The sequence below is a fragment of the Ovis aries genome, chromosome 4, assembly GCF_016772045.2.
Source record: "Ovis aries strain OAR_USU_Benz2616 breed Rambouillet chromosome 4, ARS-UI_Ramb_v3.0, whole genome shotgun sequence".
Taxonomy (NCBI): Eukaryota; Metazoa; Chordata; class Mammalia; order Artiodactyla; family Bovidae; genus Ovis; species Ovis aries.
Window position 1 is genome coordinate 106,613,245 of NC_056057.1, and position 15,745 is coordinate 106,628,989.

Here is a 15,745-nt window from a genome sequence, read left to right on the forward strand (position 1 = left end):
CAAGTCCATTGAGTCCGTGATGCCATCCAGCCATCTCATCCTCTGTTGTCCCCTTCTCCTCCTGCCCCCAATCCCTCCCAGCATCAGAGTCTTTTCCAATGAGTCAACTCTTCACATGAGGTGGCCAAAGTACTGGAGTTTCAGCTTTAGCATCAGTCCTTCCAAAGAAATCCCAGGGCTGATCTCCTTCAGAATGGACTGATTGGATCTCCTTGCAGTCCAAGGGACTCTCAAGAGTCTTCTCCAACACCACAGTTCAAACACATCAATTCTTCAGCGCTCAGCCTTCTTCATGGTCCAACTCTCACATCCATACATGACTACTGGAAAAACCATAGCATTGACTAGACGGACCTTTGTTGGCAAAGTAATGTCTCTGCTTTTGAATATGCTATCTAAGTTGGTCATAACTTTTCTACCTCCAGAGATCTGATTTAATCAGCCTAGTGTATGGCCTAGCCATTAAGATTTTGAAAGCTCCCCTAATGTGCAGCCAAGAGTGGAGACCACTGTCTTTGAGGGAAACCTAGAGCTCAGGTGGTAAAGAATCCACCTGCAATTCAGGAGACCTGGGTTCAATCCTTGGGTTGGGAAGATCCCCTAGAGAAGGGAAAGGCTACCCACGCCAGTATTCTGGCCTGGAGAATACCATGGACTGTATAGTCCATGGGGTTGCAAAGAGTTGGACACGACTAAGTGACTTTCACACACAGGATAACTTTGGTTATCTATCTTACATATGGTAGTGTATATAAGTCAGTCTTACTCTCCCAAATTGTCCCATCCTCTCCTTCCCAAACTGTGTTCACATGTTTATTCTCTACATCTGTGTCTCTATTCCTGCTCTGGAAATAGGTGCATCTGTACCGTTTCCTAGATTCCACATATATGCGTCAATATTTGGTATTTGTTTTTCTCTTTCTGACTTACTTTTCTCTGCACAGTGGACTCTAGGTCCACCCACATCTCTATGAATGGCCCAGCCTCATTCCTTTCCATGGTTGAGTAAGAGTCCATTGGTCCACTGTATGCCTGCGCCACATCTTCTTTATCTGTTTCCCTGCCGTTGGACCTTTAGGTTGCTTCCATGCCTTGGCTATTGTGAATAGTGCTGCAATGAACATTGGGGTGCATGTGTCTTGAGTTATGATTTTCTTAGGGTGTATGCTAGTAGTGGAAAAGTCCAAGACCAGATGACTTCACAGGCAGATTCTATCAAACATTTAGAGAAGGGCTGGGCTATGCATTCAAGCCTGTAAAGATCTAAGCCTGGTATACCTGTCTCTCTACTGAGTCATTTAGGTTCTGATTTGAGGGAAGACTTCCTGGCTAGGCTCCTGTGCAGGAAGACAGAGAATGCTGGTCTCCACAAACATGTTTTTCGGCAAGACTACTTCGGCGGGTTCCCCAACTAGACTGATCAATGCTTGGTACTGACCTCAAGTGGGAATAGAACCAGAAAGCATAGACAGGCTTTGCATCCAGGGCACCCCACTGAGCAAGTATCTTCCTTTATATCTCTCAGTATAAAGCAGGTTGAATATACATTTCTGAATCAGTGCACTTTCAGACAAAATGACCCATCCTCTGGTTCCTGTAGGAGCTTTGATGTAGTGCTTCTTGAAACCGAAATGATGACATCACTTCTCCCGTGTTTGTCTTTTCATATTGTATGTTTCCATGAAAATTGTGGAGTTTGAGGAGGATAATATCATTGCCAAGGTAGTGAAAATGTTCAAATATTATACTTGCATCTATTTTAAGAAATAGCCAGCATGTGAAAAGCCAACCAATGTCCCTTGGAATTTAGATATCATTTCATAAGAGGTGATTTCTCATGGTGTGGGTCATACCAACCATATGGTATGTGGTTCTGCACATAGTATGCAGAACATTTACATTGAGTACTTTGCTTCTCTATTTTGTTCATTTTTATTATTTATTTATTTATTTTTTTTTTAATTTTATTTTTTTTGTTATTTATTTATTTATTTATTTATTTTTAGTTTTTATTTTTTAAATTTAAAAATCTTTAATTCTTACATGCTTTCCCAAACATGAACCCCCCTCCCACCTATTTTGTTCATTTTTAAAAGTTTCCCTGGTGTTTCAGATGGTAAAGAATCTGCCTGCAATGCAGAAGACCTGGGTTTTATCCCTGGGTCAGGAAGATCCTTTGGAGAAGGGAATGGCTACTCGCTCTAGTATTCTTGCCTGGAGAGCTCCATGGACAGAGGAGCCTGGCGGTCTACAGTCCATGGGATTGCAAACAGTTGGTCATGACTGAGCGACTAACACCACTTTCTGTCAAGAGAAACCTAGGCAATCAATGCCATTCTACTTGCCTACGCCATGTGTAGAGCTTTCATTGTTTTATTCTACCGTGGAAGGGCCCATTGATGTAGACAGACTTGGAGTTATATTTCATAGAAGAAATTGGAGTGGGTTTCTGAAGGCTTTATGAACAATCAGAGGCATAGCCACACAGGGCCCGTTTCATGTCTGCTCTCAACACAGATCTGGTGTCCTGGGATCTGCCTTGTGGTCCATCCTTACCCTGAAGCTGCTCTTTGCCCAAAGCAGAATGGAGTCCACAGCCCTCCTCAGCTTGGCATTCCCTGAGATCAGGATGACTGCATGTCCCGAGGGACAGGCTGCCATTATCCCTATGCAGACCATCACCCCAACCTTGCTGTGCCACAGCGTCAGCAACGGCATCGAGACTAAGGCAGCGGAGAGTGACAGCACATACAGGCAGAAGAAAGAGACGAGAGACCTGAGCGCCCGGGTGTGAGCCTCCAGGCTGGGGTCCCGGGAGCCTCTGGTTTCAGCCCTCATCATCCTCATGTGCCTCCCCAGGGAGAACACCAGCATCCCAGAGGAAACCAGGAAAAGCAAGAAAGAAGGGATGAACGCCAGGCTGCAGAAGAGGAAGGAATGAAAGAAACTGAGTTTTGCAATGTTCAAATTGAGTTCAGTACTGTTATTCGTCAGTAGCCTAGTTACAGCTGAGAAACGAGATCCACTAAAAAAGTCCCATAAGCAGAGAAGAGTGCAGACACAGGAGAGAACCACAGCACCCAGAAGCATCTGGGGGATCTTTCTGGAGATCCAGCTTGCTGCACGGAGCAGGAAGGCGTGAGAGAAATGGACAATCTTGGAGCAGTAAAGGAGACTAAGGCACGTGGTGAGCCAGAGGCCGGCTTGGTGGACGATCATCCAGAGCACGATGATGGTCTGGTAGCTGAAGCTCAGTGGGTCTCTTATTCGCTGGAAATGAGTAAGCTGGATGGCCTTCAGAAAGAGCAGCCCGTGCAGGACAAGCCGGGTGAGGCTGAGACTCAACAGGACAAGATCACAGTGGCTCAGTGGCTGCCTCCTCACCAGGTCCCGGAAATTCACCAAGAAAATGAAGGCGTTGACCAGGATCCCTACTGCAAACTCCAGGACTGAAAAGAACAGAAATGCGTTCCTGACTTCAGAGGGCACAGATGCGATGTGAGTCACCATGATGCCTCTTCTGACTTGGCTAATCTAAGACTCATGTACCGCCCAGGAGAGAAAGTACGTTTGTGTGCTAAGTCAGGACCTTCCTTTACAAGGCATCAGCTCTTGGTCCAGAGTTATCCCAAGGTGAGTGCATCAAAAGTTCAGACAGTAAACTTAGAGGGACAGTACTTCTTTAGAATATCCCTTGGATACTCACAGATGCTCATCGTGAGAGCAGAAGAATGATGGTTCTGTCCCTTGGGTGATGCAGAAGCTTTGAATAAACCCAGGTGTTCTGTAATAACAGCCTTCCCTGAGAGCCATGGCATGACATCAGGGATGCAAACAAGATAGGATCTTGACTTCCCAAACCCAGTTTTGCATGTCCATCTGGGCACCCATGAGTGCAGAAGAGAGTAGAATTTGTTTATGGGTTTTCAGTAAACTGACAGCAGGCAAAGCATATATTCTCTGGGAACTGAGGTTTGAAACAGTGCCTCTTTCCATTTGCATGTCTTCCATCACCCCTGAGGGTGACTCTGATCACAGACTATGTTTTTAATATGGGCAAGGGCAGGCATGGCTCCTCTGCCGTTTGACTAGTATGACTGCCGTCGCCAAAGACTTCATTCAGCCATCATCATTATGCCAGGTACCACGCTTGGCAAGAGGACCGTTAACATGAACAAGGCAGCATCTTACTATGAAGGGAGGGGGAATGGGGAGTATCTGGCCTGGATCATTGCAGAAGTCTTGCAACTGCTCTCTCTGCTTCCCACCCCTACTCCCACACCACACTTTCTACAAAGCGGCAGTCGTGATCCTGTTAGCATGTAACTAAAATCATGCCGGCTTCCCTGGTGGCTCAGAGGTTAAAGCGTCTGCCTCCAATGCGGGAGACCTGGGTTTGATCCCTGTGTGGGGAAGACCCCCTGGAGAAGGAAATGGCAACCCACTCCAGTATTCTTGCCTGGAGAATCCCATGGACGGAGGAGCCTGGTAGGCTACAAAGAGTCGGACACGACTGAGCGACTTCACTTACTTACTTAAGATCATGCCATTGCTCTGTTCAAACCTTTAGGGTCTCTGTCTTCCTCACCATTTCAGCTGAGTTTTCACAGTGACCTAGTGGTCCTGGGTATATAATCAGCACCTCCTTCCCTTCTCAAATGTCCTCATCTGAAGGCTGCTCGGTCTGAAGCAACCAACAAGCTCTTGCAGGTTAAGGCCTAGCTCTGCTTCATCCTCTCTGTGCAAACTTGGCAAATGACTGAACCCTCTTCATTCACTTATATGAAATAGAGATGACAATCAAAATAACACCTATCTCAGAAGGGTTACCTGAATTGATGCAGGGAACATGATTGAGATTGTGCTTAGTGGCAACCCACTCCAGTATTCTTGCCTGGAGAATCCCATGGGCAGAGGAGGTTGGTGGGCTACAGTCCATGGGGTCGCAAAGAGTCAGACATGACTGAGTGACCAACACTTGGCCCATGAAGCCCAGTCAATCAGTGCTAGTTATAGAGCCATCATAGGATCCAGCAATTTCTCTTCTGGGTATATATCCACAGGAAATGAGAGAGGATATCAAAGATATATCCATACTCCCATGTTCATTGTGGCATTATTCACAAGAGCCAAGATATGGCAGCACCCCAAGGGTCCATTAATGGATGAATGGATGCAATGGAATCTTACTCAGGCATGAGAAAGGGAAATCCCGTGATGTGGGACAACATGGATGGGCCTTGAGGACACTGTGCTAAGTGAAATAAGCCGGGCAGAGAAGGACAAATAGTGCATGGTATCACTTATACTGTATGTGAGAAAAAGAGTTAAACTGATAGAAATGGAGTAAAAAAGTGATTTCCAGTGGTTGGGAGGTAGGAGAAATAAGGAGAGGTTGTAAGTGTATGCTATGTCACTTCAGTTGTGCCTGACTCTTCGTGACCCTGTGGACCATAGCCCACCACGTTCCTCCTGAGATTCTTCAGGCAAGAATACTGGAGTGGGTGGCTGTGCCCTCCTCCAGGGGGTCTTTCAGACCTAGGGATCCAACCCATCCATGTCTCTTACATCTCCTGCATTGGCAGGCAGCTTCTTTACCACTAGTGCCACCTGGTAAGCCCCCAACTTAAAGCTAGAAGATGAATAAAGTCTGAGAATCTGATGTGTAACACATCATATATAATGCTGAATTGTATAAATAAAATCTTAGAGAGTAAAACTTATATGTTCTCATCGAATACAAATTTCACATGGAAGTGAAAACATATAGCGTTTCTCTTTCTCTGACTTATTTTTGCTAAGTGAAATACCCTCCAGGCCCATCTATATTGTTGCATTTGACAAAATTTCATTCATTTTTACGGCTGAGTAGTATTTGTATATATATACCACATCTTGTTTATCCACTTGCGTGATGTGCACTTAGGTTGCTTGTCTATCTTGGTTATTGCAAGAAAGTATGTACATTTTTGAGAACACAGTGAGCTTCCTGTTTGAACATCACTGAGCTGAGACTCCTCAGTCCCAGCAAACTTTTTCCTCCCTCACATAATTGATTATCTAGATGCAAAGCAAAGGGGTGATGGGGGAGACGTGATAGAGAAGTAAGTACCATGAGATCTGGGGCAAGTGAGCCAAAGGCAACAGGACTGTGAGGAAATGGTGGTTTACGTGAGCATACCCCTCTGGGAGAAAGTGCATTTTAATTTAGAGAGGAAAGCACAGCTAAGTGACTTGAGACAACAGGGTTAACTGAAAGAAGCAGTGTAATGTTAGTGGGACAGGTCACTGACAGGAAACAGATGGCTGGGGTGGTGGTGTTCTCAACTAGGGCCATGGTGATGGAGGACATGGCCACCAGAAAGTGCCCTGGGAGGAAGGAGGCCTGTGCTCTGATGGGTGAGAGGAGGCCAGCGGATGCCTTGCAGCAGGAGCGGAGACTGGAGGGGCTGGGCTCCTGACCAAGACCGGTTCCCTTCTCTTTTGTGTAAATTATAATATAAAGTGATCCATGGATGGCTTCTCATCTGGCACCTGCCCCCATTCCTACCTGGGGACTGGCGAGTTTCTCACCCTGTGGGTAGGCAGTTACGGAGTGTTGTTTGAGACCAGTGGGTAAGATCAGGTAACTGGCTCTCAGGAAGCCTGGTGTCTAAGGATGAGTCGATAATTGAACCACATCACTGTCCTTTTTCCAAGTTCAGGCCAGCTTGGGATCCAGAATCTTCCTATCATTACTCAACAGCTGCCACTAGGTGGCACCAGACCACTGTGAGGTCTGGAATTCCTGGCCTGGTGATAGCTCAGTTGGTAAAGAACCCATTTGCAACGCTGGAGAACCTAGTTCGATTCCTGGATTGGGAAGATCCGCTGGAGAAGGGATAGACTACCCACTCCGGTATTCTTGGGCTTCCTTTGTGGCTTAGCTGGCAAAGAATCCTCCTGCAATGCGGGAGACTTGGGTTGAGTTGGGAAAATCCCCTGGAGAAGGGCAAGTTTCCCCACTCCACTATTCTGGCCTGGAGAATTCCGTGGACTGTATAATCCATGGGGTCACAAACAGTCGGACACAACTGAGTGACTTTCACTTCACTTCCTTTCACTTTGTGCAAGCTCACCCCAGCTATTGATTTAATCTTGCAACCCTGTGACCTCGTATGTTACAGAATTGAAATCTTAAGACTTCATCATGTATCACTCTGTAGTAGGCTGAATTGTGAAGAGTGTGGTGATACTTCCATTTTACTGATGACAAAGTAGAGTTTCAGAAAGGTTAGTTAAGTAGCTGGGCCAAGGTAACTAAATTACTAAGTGAGGAGTTAGGATGCTGATGCTTTAGATGGGATTTAGCCAAGAATTCCTGGGAATTCCTATGTCCAGCTCTGACAATCACTCCTATCACAGGAGAGGAGCAACAGGGAAATTGGGTGTAAGGTGCATTGCTTTATTAAAAGCTAGACCTGTGTCTAAGAGCTCCCAAGAAAGAGCTCTGATACTAGTTGGTTTGGAGCATGCAATAGACCTAGGCAGAGTCCACACATCTAACTTGCCATTCTGTTCAATAGCGGTTATTGTTCAGTCACTAAGTCCTGTCCGACTCTTTGCGACCCTATGGACTGCAGCACACCGGGCTCCCCTGTCCTTCACTATCTCCCAGGGTTTGCTCAAATTCATGTCCGTTGAGTCAACAGTGGAGGTTGCTGCTAACTGCCTGCACACTATTAGTTCTTTCCTTTTCATTGCCGACGTATTATCAGGTGTGTCAATATTAACTAAATATAAACTGCATTTGCCATCTTTCTTTCAGGTTAGAGTGTCCAGTGAAACACAGGAAGAAGACATTGGGTGGGAAAATCCCTTCGAAAGCCCTTGTTTCCTTTTCTTCTGTCTGGGCCTGAACTTGGATGTTATGGTTGGAGCGCCAGTCAGGAGGGAAAAGCCAAGAGAATCTCAATCCTGCAGTTTTACAAGTTCTTGAAACCCACCAGCGACTACTCTGCTCCAGAGGGAGCAGAGAAAGTGAGAAAGGTCATCGCTTTCTGTCTTTAAGTCACGGTGCTTGGGCTTCTGTGACTGGAAGCCGGACGCAGTGACTCACCGATGACTTGCCTGTGAGAAGGGCTCTGAGTCTGTTTGCCCCTCTGAGCACCTGAAGCCAGGAAGTGGACTGAGAGAAGGGCAGCTTGTCCAGCTAGCTCCGTGTTTAGGTTCACTTACGAAGAGGCAGAAAACAGGAAGCAAGAGAGGAAATGAAACGGAGCCTCTGCTCCCTGCATTTAAAGCTGCGGTCCTAATATTTTGGGCAGCAGGGACTGGTTTCATGGAAGACGGTTTTTTCGCGGATGGAGGTGGGGAGTGGAGGGACGGTTTCCGGATGATTCAAGTGCCTTACGTTCACGGTGCTTCTTTGAGACTCTAATGCTGTCATTGATCTGACGTGAGGCAGCGCTCAGGCGGTAATGAGAAGGATGCGGAGCAGCTGTAAATAAAGACGAAGCTTTGCCCGGCCCCCTGCCGCTCACCTCCTGCGGGGCAGCCCAGTTCCTAGCGGGAGCCACTGATCCATGGCCTGGGGGTTAGGGACCCCTGATTCAAAGCGTGTTCTGTCCACTTTGAACTGACAGAGGGAGGAGGGCAAAGAGGCAGGCGGGGAGACGAATTTAAGGATGGTTTCACTCAGCTCTTATTTCTGTTTCTCGATCTTTCCACTTTGCTCCTCCTGCTGACAGATCCTGCTACCGATTCTCTGTGTGTTCCATTCAGAACGAGAACCTGAGTGGTCCGCTGCTCGCACAGCAGGCGGAGTCTGGAGATGCCAGTCAGTGGGAGCACTGGCTCTCTTGGGTTCGTGCCCAGCCCAGGTTCAAGCAGCTCAGGGGCCAGCATGGAACCTTGTGATTTGGGTCATACTTAGGTCACTTTCCCCAGCAGGGACCTCACGGTGGGGCTCCTCTAGAAGGTGCTCGGACCCCTCCTTGAGCTTTGTCTTGCCCACTAATATGAATGATGCAAGAGGAGGTTGTGAGTAAACGCTGATAGAACTGTGAGACCTTGGCTGACCATCCGTCCTTGTTCTGTTTCGCTCTAGTGGAAATAGGAAGAGACCATGGAGCGGCAGTGTGGTCTCAGGCAGACACTGCGAGGGTTCACTGTCCAGCAGAGACGGGGGTGGTGGTGTGACCTGGTGATTTCCAGAGAGGGGAACAGAGAGGGAGTTTGTGGGAGAGAGGAGGAGCTGGGCAAGAGGGTACCAGGGACAGCCAGAGCCTGAGCATGGCTGAGACATTGTCGATGCCTTGAAGACATTCCCTCCCCATTCTTTTCACGATTTCTCCTGGGGTGGGGACCTGGGGGAAGCAGATTTACCAGGCGCTCATCACAGAGGAAGATTTCTGTAAGCTTAATGTTCAGGATCGAAAAACATTCATGCATGCTGTTACTTTATACGGCCGTATTTTTCGTAATTCCCAAATATTGATTCAAATTACTGATTCTTCTCCAAGGACCTTTTAAAAATTTTTTATTTATTTTATTTTTGGCTGTGCTGGGTCCTTGTTGCTAGGTGCAGGCTTTGTCTAGTTGCAACGAGCAGGGGCTACTCCTGAGTTGTGGCCTGTAGACGTCTCATTGTGGTGCCTTCTGTTATTGCAGGGCACAGATTCTAGAGTTCACAGGCTTCAGTAGTTGGAGCTCGTGGGCTCGGAGCTGCAGCTTGGGGGCTCTAGAGAGCGGGCTCAGTAGTTGGGTGCATGGGCACACGTGGGCTCGGAGCTGCAGCTTGGGGGCTCTAGAGAGCAGGCTCAGTAGTTGGGCTCATGGGCTTTGTTGCCCTGAGGCACGTGGACTCTTCCCCAGCCAGGAATTAAGCCCGTGTCCCCTGCATTGGCAGGTGGAGTCTTAGCCACTGGACCAGCAGGGAAATTCTCCAAGGACTTTTGACTAAAGTCAGTTTTCCAAGGTGTGTACCTCTCCATGCGTCACCACATAACCCCAGGTTACATGTATCTTGAACTAAAAAAGACACTTCTATGGGGAGGCCAAATAATCCAGAGGCATCTTGTGAGGATTTGAAGGGCACACAATTGCAAGTGGTTGTCGAAGCCAACAAAATACTGACAATATTCTACTGGTAGATTGAACTGGAGTGGTCAGAGGCTTTTGGTGAAGGTATTTACTCTGGACAAAGGGAGACAAGTCTGTAAGAGCAGGGCCAGCAGAAGCTGTTGGATTGCTTGGCATAGAAACTCATAGAGTGTGGCTTCAGGAAAGGATGATGATGGTGATGGTGGTGGTGATGGTGGTGATGGTGGGGGTGGGGTGATGGTGCTGGTGGTGATGGCAATGGTTATGATGATGGTGGTGGTGGTGATGGTGGTGATGGTGGGGGTGGGGTGATGGTGGTAGTGGTGATGGTGGTGATGATGGCAATGGTGGTGGTGCTGGTGGTGCTGGTAGTGATGACGGTGGTGCTGGTGGTGATGGTGGGGGTGTGATGATGGCGCTGGTGGTGATGGCGATGGTTATGATGATGGTGGTGATGGTGGGGGTAGGATGATGGCAATGGTGGTGGTACTAGTGGTGCTGGTGGTGATGATGGTGGTGGTGGTGATGGTGATGATGGTGGCGATGGTGGTGATGGTGGGAGTGTGATGATGGTGCTGGTGGTGATGGCGATGGTTATGATGATGGTGATGGTGGGGGTGATGATGGTGATGGTGGGGGTGATGATGGTGCTGGTGGTGATGGCAATGGTTATGATGATGGTGGTGATGGTGGGGGTAGGATGATGACAATGGTGGTGGTGCTGGTGGTGCTGGTGGTGGTGATGCTGGTGGTGCTGGTGGTGATGATGGTGGCGATGGTGGTGATGGTGGGGGTAGGATGATGACAATGGTGGTGGTGCTGGTGGTGCTGGTGGTGATGATGCTGGTGGTGCTGGTGGTGGAGGTGATGGGTTAGTAGTAGATGCAGTGGTGATAGTAATATAGAAGTAGTATTTTGGTGAAGAAGCAGGAGAATCACTTGAAATTCTGTTGTGCATTGTTCTTCACAGAATAGGGAAAATACAGGCAGCTTGTCTCTACTTTTTCTTCTTTGGGGCTGAATAATCTCTTCTGCTACTTTCTATGTGTCTATTCTACTCTCTTTTGGGAAAAGAGGTATTTTCAATAAAACTTTAATTTCTGCCTCTCAGTAACATGTGAGTCTGATTCAGACTCTAGGTGTCAAATCCTAGTTTCTGGGAGAGAGCACCCCATTGGAACAAGTTGGATCATCTGTCCAGTGCTGGTCCAGTCAGCTGGGACCGGTGAGTCAGGGCTGTGGTAGGGTCCCTTACAGGAGCTTGTTGGTGTATCTTACATTTTGGGGAGGAGGGACGTGGGAGAAATGGTAGAAATTTCTAGGACAAGATTTGAACTGAAGAGACATAGCCGTCTATGAGGGGAGGATGGTAGGATTTGATAACAGAAGGGAGCTGAGGTTTCCTCTTTGGGACACGTGGTGGTGAGTGAACTTTGAATTTGTTGAGTGAATGAACAAACATTTAATCTGAAAAAGCAATTTCTGGATTTACTACCTTCAGACCCTGTGAACATTGGATTACTAGATTAAAAATAAGTTAGCACAGGTTCAACTTGGGCCACTCTTTGAATGACCTTTAGCAAGTCATTTTCCTTAATTTATTTCCTCATTATACATGGGGTTTAAAAATAATCCTACCTTATCTCTTTGTGGTGATCAGAGAGATAGTACAGATTAAAGTGCTCTGAAAACTGAAAGATGTTATACAAATATAAAGTTTTATTATGAACATGTGAATACTAAGTAATATCCCTAATAACTCTCTCCTTGGACTCATGCTGGTATTTGCACATGTTCCTGTCCATGGGGGTGAAAGGTAGAAAAGGATGAAAGGCCTTGTAAAACTGCTGAATAATAGGTATTTCACAAGAGGAGGAAATGCTGTAATCCCCAGTTTGCTTTATTCTCACCTTCCTTTGAACATTTCTGGGTGGGCAAATTACTTTCACTCTGAGCAACTTCTTCATTGCCAAATAGCCTCTGATGCGAAGAGCATATTTTGGGAGCAAAAGAAAGATAACTAACTTGGTTGCAATAAAAAGAAGCATGCAAGAATACTGGAGTGGGTAGCCCTTCCTTTCTGCAGGGGATCTTCCCAATCGAGAGATCAAACCCGCGTCTCCTGCATTGCAGGTGGATTTTTTTTTTTTTTTTTTTTTTACCGTCTGAGCCACCAGGGAAGCCCTAAAAAGAGGTATGATTTATACAATTTTGTAGGCTATGGAGACTGTGAGAGATGCTTTGTGACATGAAGGTGTGGAGATGGCATGTGCTTGTGTAAAGGGGTAGGAGGGAGATGGGGGAAGAGGGAGTGTTAAGGAACCATGGAGAACACAGTCATGGGCTCAACTGGTGTCTCTCCCTTAGCCTGTGGTTCAGTGTGGGAGGCACTGATGCTCTGCACTTGTCTGTCAGTAGTCCACGGAGGGAAGAGACCACTTCCTCCAGCCCACACTAGTGAGGCTGTTTCTGGGGGTGGATGAACTGAAGGAAGAGTTGTTAACAGAATTTAAGCTAATGGTTCCACTTGCTGGGTTTTCTTTGACTTTAAGAAAAGACAGCTGGGAAGGGACTGGGGAAACTGCGACCCTGGATAACAGGTTACCTACTATCTCAGGTTAGGCTCAAAGTAATATATGTCAAGCCTATTATTACCTCTAATTCACGGAGAGGGCAATTGACCTTCAGAACATTGGAATGATTGCCCAAGATCTGTGGCACATAGAAGAGAATCCAATATTCAAACCGTGTCTTGTTTGATTCCAAACCGCGTGCTCTTTCTATGACACCAGCTGAAGACTTAACATGGAAACAGTGTCCAAGAGATGGTTTAACTTGATTTCAATGTTACATCCATCTATTTCAGGTTAATTGGCTTATTTATGGATACTTTCAGAATCATCTAACCCACTCACAGTCCATTGCAGGTAAAACCCAGACAAATGAGTATCTTAGTTTTTACCAGGCTTTTATTCTGAGAAGGGAGACTCCATTGTCATGTTCAATGCTTGGAGAATGGAAAACACACACTGGGCGGTCATCTGTCCCTTCTCTGCTCAGAGGTCAGTCCAGGCTCCTTGCTTGGGTCGGGCTTTGATGGAAACTCTGTGGGACCTCAACCAGCAGGGACTTGATGGGAGGCTAGCTGTTCTCTGAGCATTTTGGGGTATGCTCACCTATAAAACAGAACACCCGTGTTGAATGTACTGTGACTTTAGCTGTTGAGAAATGGGGGACCAACAATGTTATATTGAGCATTTAGAGAAAATATCAGACCAAGTAAGTGGGTTTTAAGCTTAGCTTTGCAAGAGGAGAGGGGTTTTCACAGAAGACAGAGGCCAAGAGGGTGTAGATCCAGCCCTGGAGGAGGGCTGCCCTCAGGCAATGATGCAGAAGCAGCCATGAGCCAAGTTTAATGGTGCCTAGAAAAAAAAATCGGAGAAGGAGATGGCAGCCCACTCCAGCGCTCTTGCCTGGAAAATCCCATGGACAGAGGCGCCTGGTAGGCTGCAGTCACCGGGTCACAAAGAGTCGGACACGACTGAGCGACTTCACTTTCACTTTTCACTTTCATGCATTGGAGAAGGAAATGGCAACCCACTCCAGTGTTCTTGCCTGGAGAATCCCAGGGACAGGGGAGCCTGGTGGGCTGCCGTCTATGGGGTCGCACAGAGTCGGACACAACTGAAGCAACATAGCAGCAGCAGCAGTGAAAAAACACTGCATTAGTGGAGTCAAAATGACAAGGAGGGCCTTACAGAGAGAAAGAAGAGTTTGAAATTCATCCTGAAGAACAGACCATGCCTATTTTGTTTGGACTATGAAGTTTGGAGAAGGTTGCGTGGTCTTCTTGCTCAAGATCGACTGTGACCCACCAGCTCTTTGGTCGTCAGGGAATGCCCCATGAGGATCTCATGGTAGCAGAGTTCCATGCTTTTGGGCCACTCCAATGGACATGCGGCTTACACAGGTCCCAGTGTTCCCTGTGACTATGTCTTGTTCTGTTTGGAGGTGTGGGAAGAAGCAATATTCTCAGTAAAAACTCACAGTGACAGATAATCCTGCACATTGAATCCTAGGCAGAGATCCTAGGCTCAGAAATCTATTTCATGTTAATGACAGCCTGGGCGGTGTCTTGTCTGCGGTGGGTCCCTGTTGCTGGTGGAGTCTTCTTGCTAACAGAATCTCTGTAATGTGGTGGCTCTAGTGTACTTTTACAATATTGTCCCTGACTTTGTCACAACTGTCTTCCTCTGCCTTTTTGCTAAAGTTTCTGAAGCAGGTCTCATTCTTTTAACCTCTGTGCCTTGTTGATTCCTTAGCCCCCAGTCTCCTTCAGTCTCTCCTTCCCTTCCCACTCGCATCTATCTTGGCCTTTGGTTTCTTTCCTGTCCCTCGTGGTTGGGGTTGTTCTTTTCCCAGTGGCATTTTTCAGTGCTCTCTTGTCTTTTGTAGCAGAGCCATTAAACTTCTCACCGGCTCCTGGCTGTGAGGTTATGGAGACACCACTCACATTGGTATTCCAGTGCAGGCTTGATGAGACTGCCTGCATCTGCACGCTGGTTTGACTTCCTGTTACACAACCTGTGGGCAGTTGCTCTTTGTGCCTCAGGTTTCTCCACTTGAAAACTGGGGTAATAGGGTCTTCCCAGGTTGTTCAGTGGTTAGGAGTTTGCACTTTCCCTGCAGGGGGCGTGGATTTGATTCCTGGTTTGAAAACTAAGATCCCATATACCGTGTGACTTGGCAAAAAAAAAAAAAAAAAAGATAAAATAAAACTGAGGTGATAACAGTCACTGCCTCATAGTGTAGTTATGAGGAAAAATTGAAATCTTGTCTGTGAATCATTTAATGTAATGTGTGGGTCTTAATAAGTGTTCCAAAAATGTTGCTGTCATTGCTATTCTGATAGACCCTCAGTTATAAAACACATATAATAACTACATGTGATTGCAGCCATGAAGTTAAAAGATGCTTGCTCCTTGGAAGAAAAGCTATGACAAACCTAGACAGTGTATTAAAAAGCAGAGACATCACTTTGTGGACAAAGGCCCATGCAGTCAAACCATAATTTTTCCAGTAGTCATGTGCAGATGTGAGAGTTGGACCATAGAGAAGGCTGAGCACTGAAGAATTGATGCTTTTGAATTGAGGTGCTGGAGAAGACTCTTGAGAGTCCCTTGGACTGCAAAGAGATCAAACCAGTCAATCCTAAAGGAAATCAACACTGAATATTCATTGGAAGGGCTGATGCTGAAGCTGAAGCTCCAATACTTTGGCCACCTGATGCCTAAAGCCGACTCATTGGAAAAAGACCCCGATGCTGGGAAAGATGAAGGGTAGGAGAAGGGGGCAACAGAGTATGAGATGGTTGAATAGAATCACCAACTCAATGAACATGAGTTTGCACAAACTGTGGGAGACAGTGAAGGACAGGGAAGCCTGGTGTGCTATAGTCCATGGGATCACATAGAGTTGGACACGACTTAGCAACTGAACAACAACTTCAATCAAAATCCTGCTTTAGGAGAGAAGGAGATATTGGCCTATTTGAAGGCACATGCGGTTGGGAGTCCAGGGTCTGGGCTCTGGTCGCAGCTGTGACAGATGCATAGTAATCATAATAATTGTACTTGATGCCATTTATTGTGCAACACCACGT

At 46.8% G+C, this 15,745-nt stretch overlaps 2 protein-coding genes across 2 annotated transcripts in view; one reads left to right on the forward strand and one right to left on the reverse strand.

The window, feature by feature from the left end:
* Positions 1 to 2,508: 2,508 nt before the first annotated feature.
* Positions 2,509 to 3,510, reverse strand: TAS2R38 (taste 2 receptor member 38). Its single transcript, XM_004008306.3, has one exon. It carries the CDS (start codon positions 3,508 to 3,510, stop codon positions 2,509 to 2,511), a length of 1,002 nt encoding a protein of 333 aa, XP_004008355.1.
* An 8,535-nt stretch (positions 3,511 to 12,045) lies between these two features.
* MGAM (maltase-glucoamylase) overlaps positions 12,046 to 15,745 on the forward strand; it is a 96,047-nt gene continuing 92,347 nt past the window's right edge. Inside the window, exon 1 of the mRNA XM_060415169.1 lies at positions 12,046 to 12,277. The gene's annotated coding sequence lies outside the window, so the exon portion shown is untranslated. The remainder of the gene's footprint in view (positions 12,278 to 15,745) is intronic.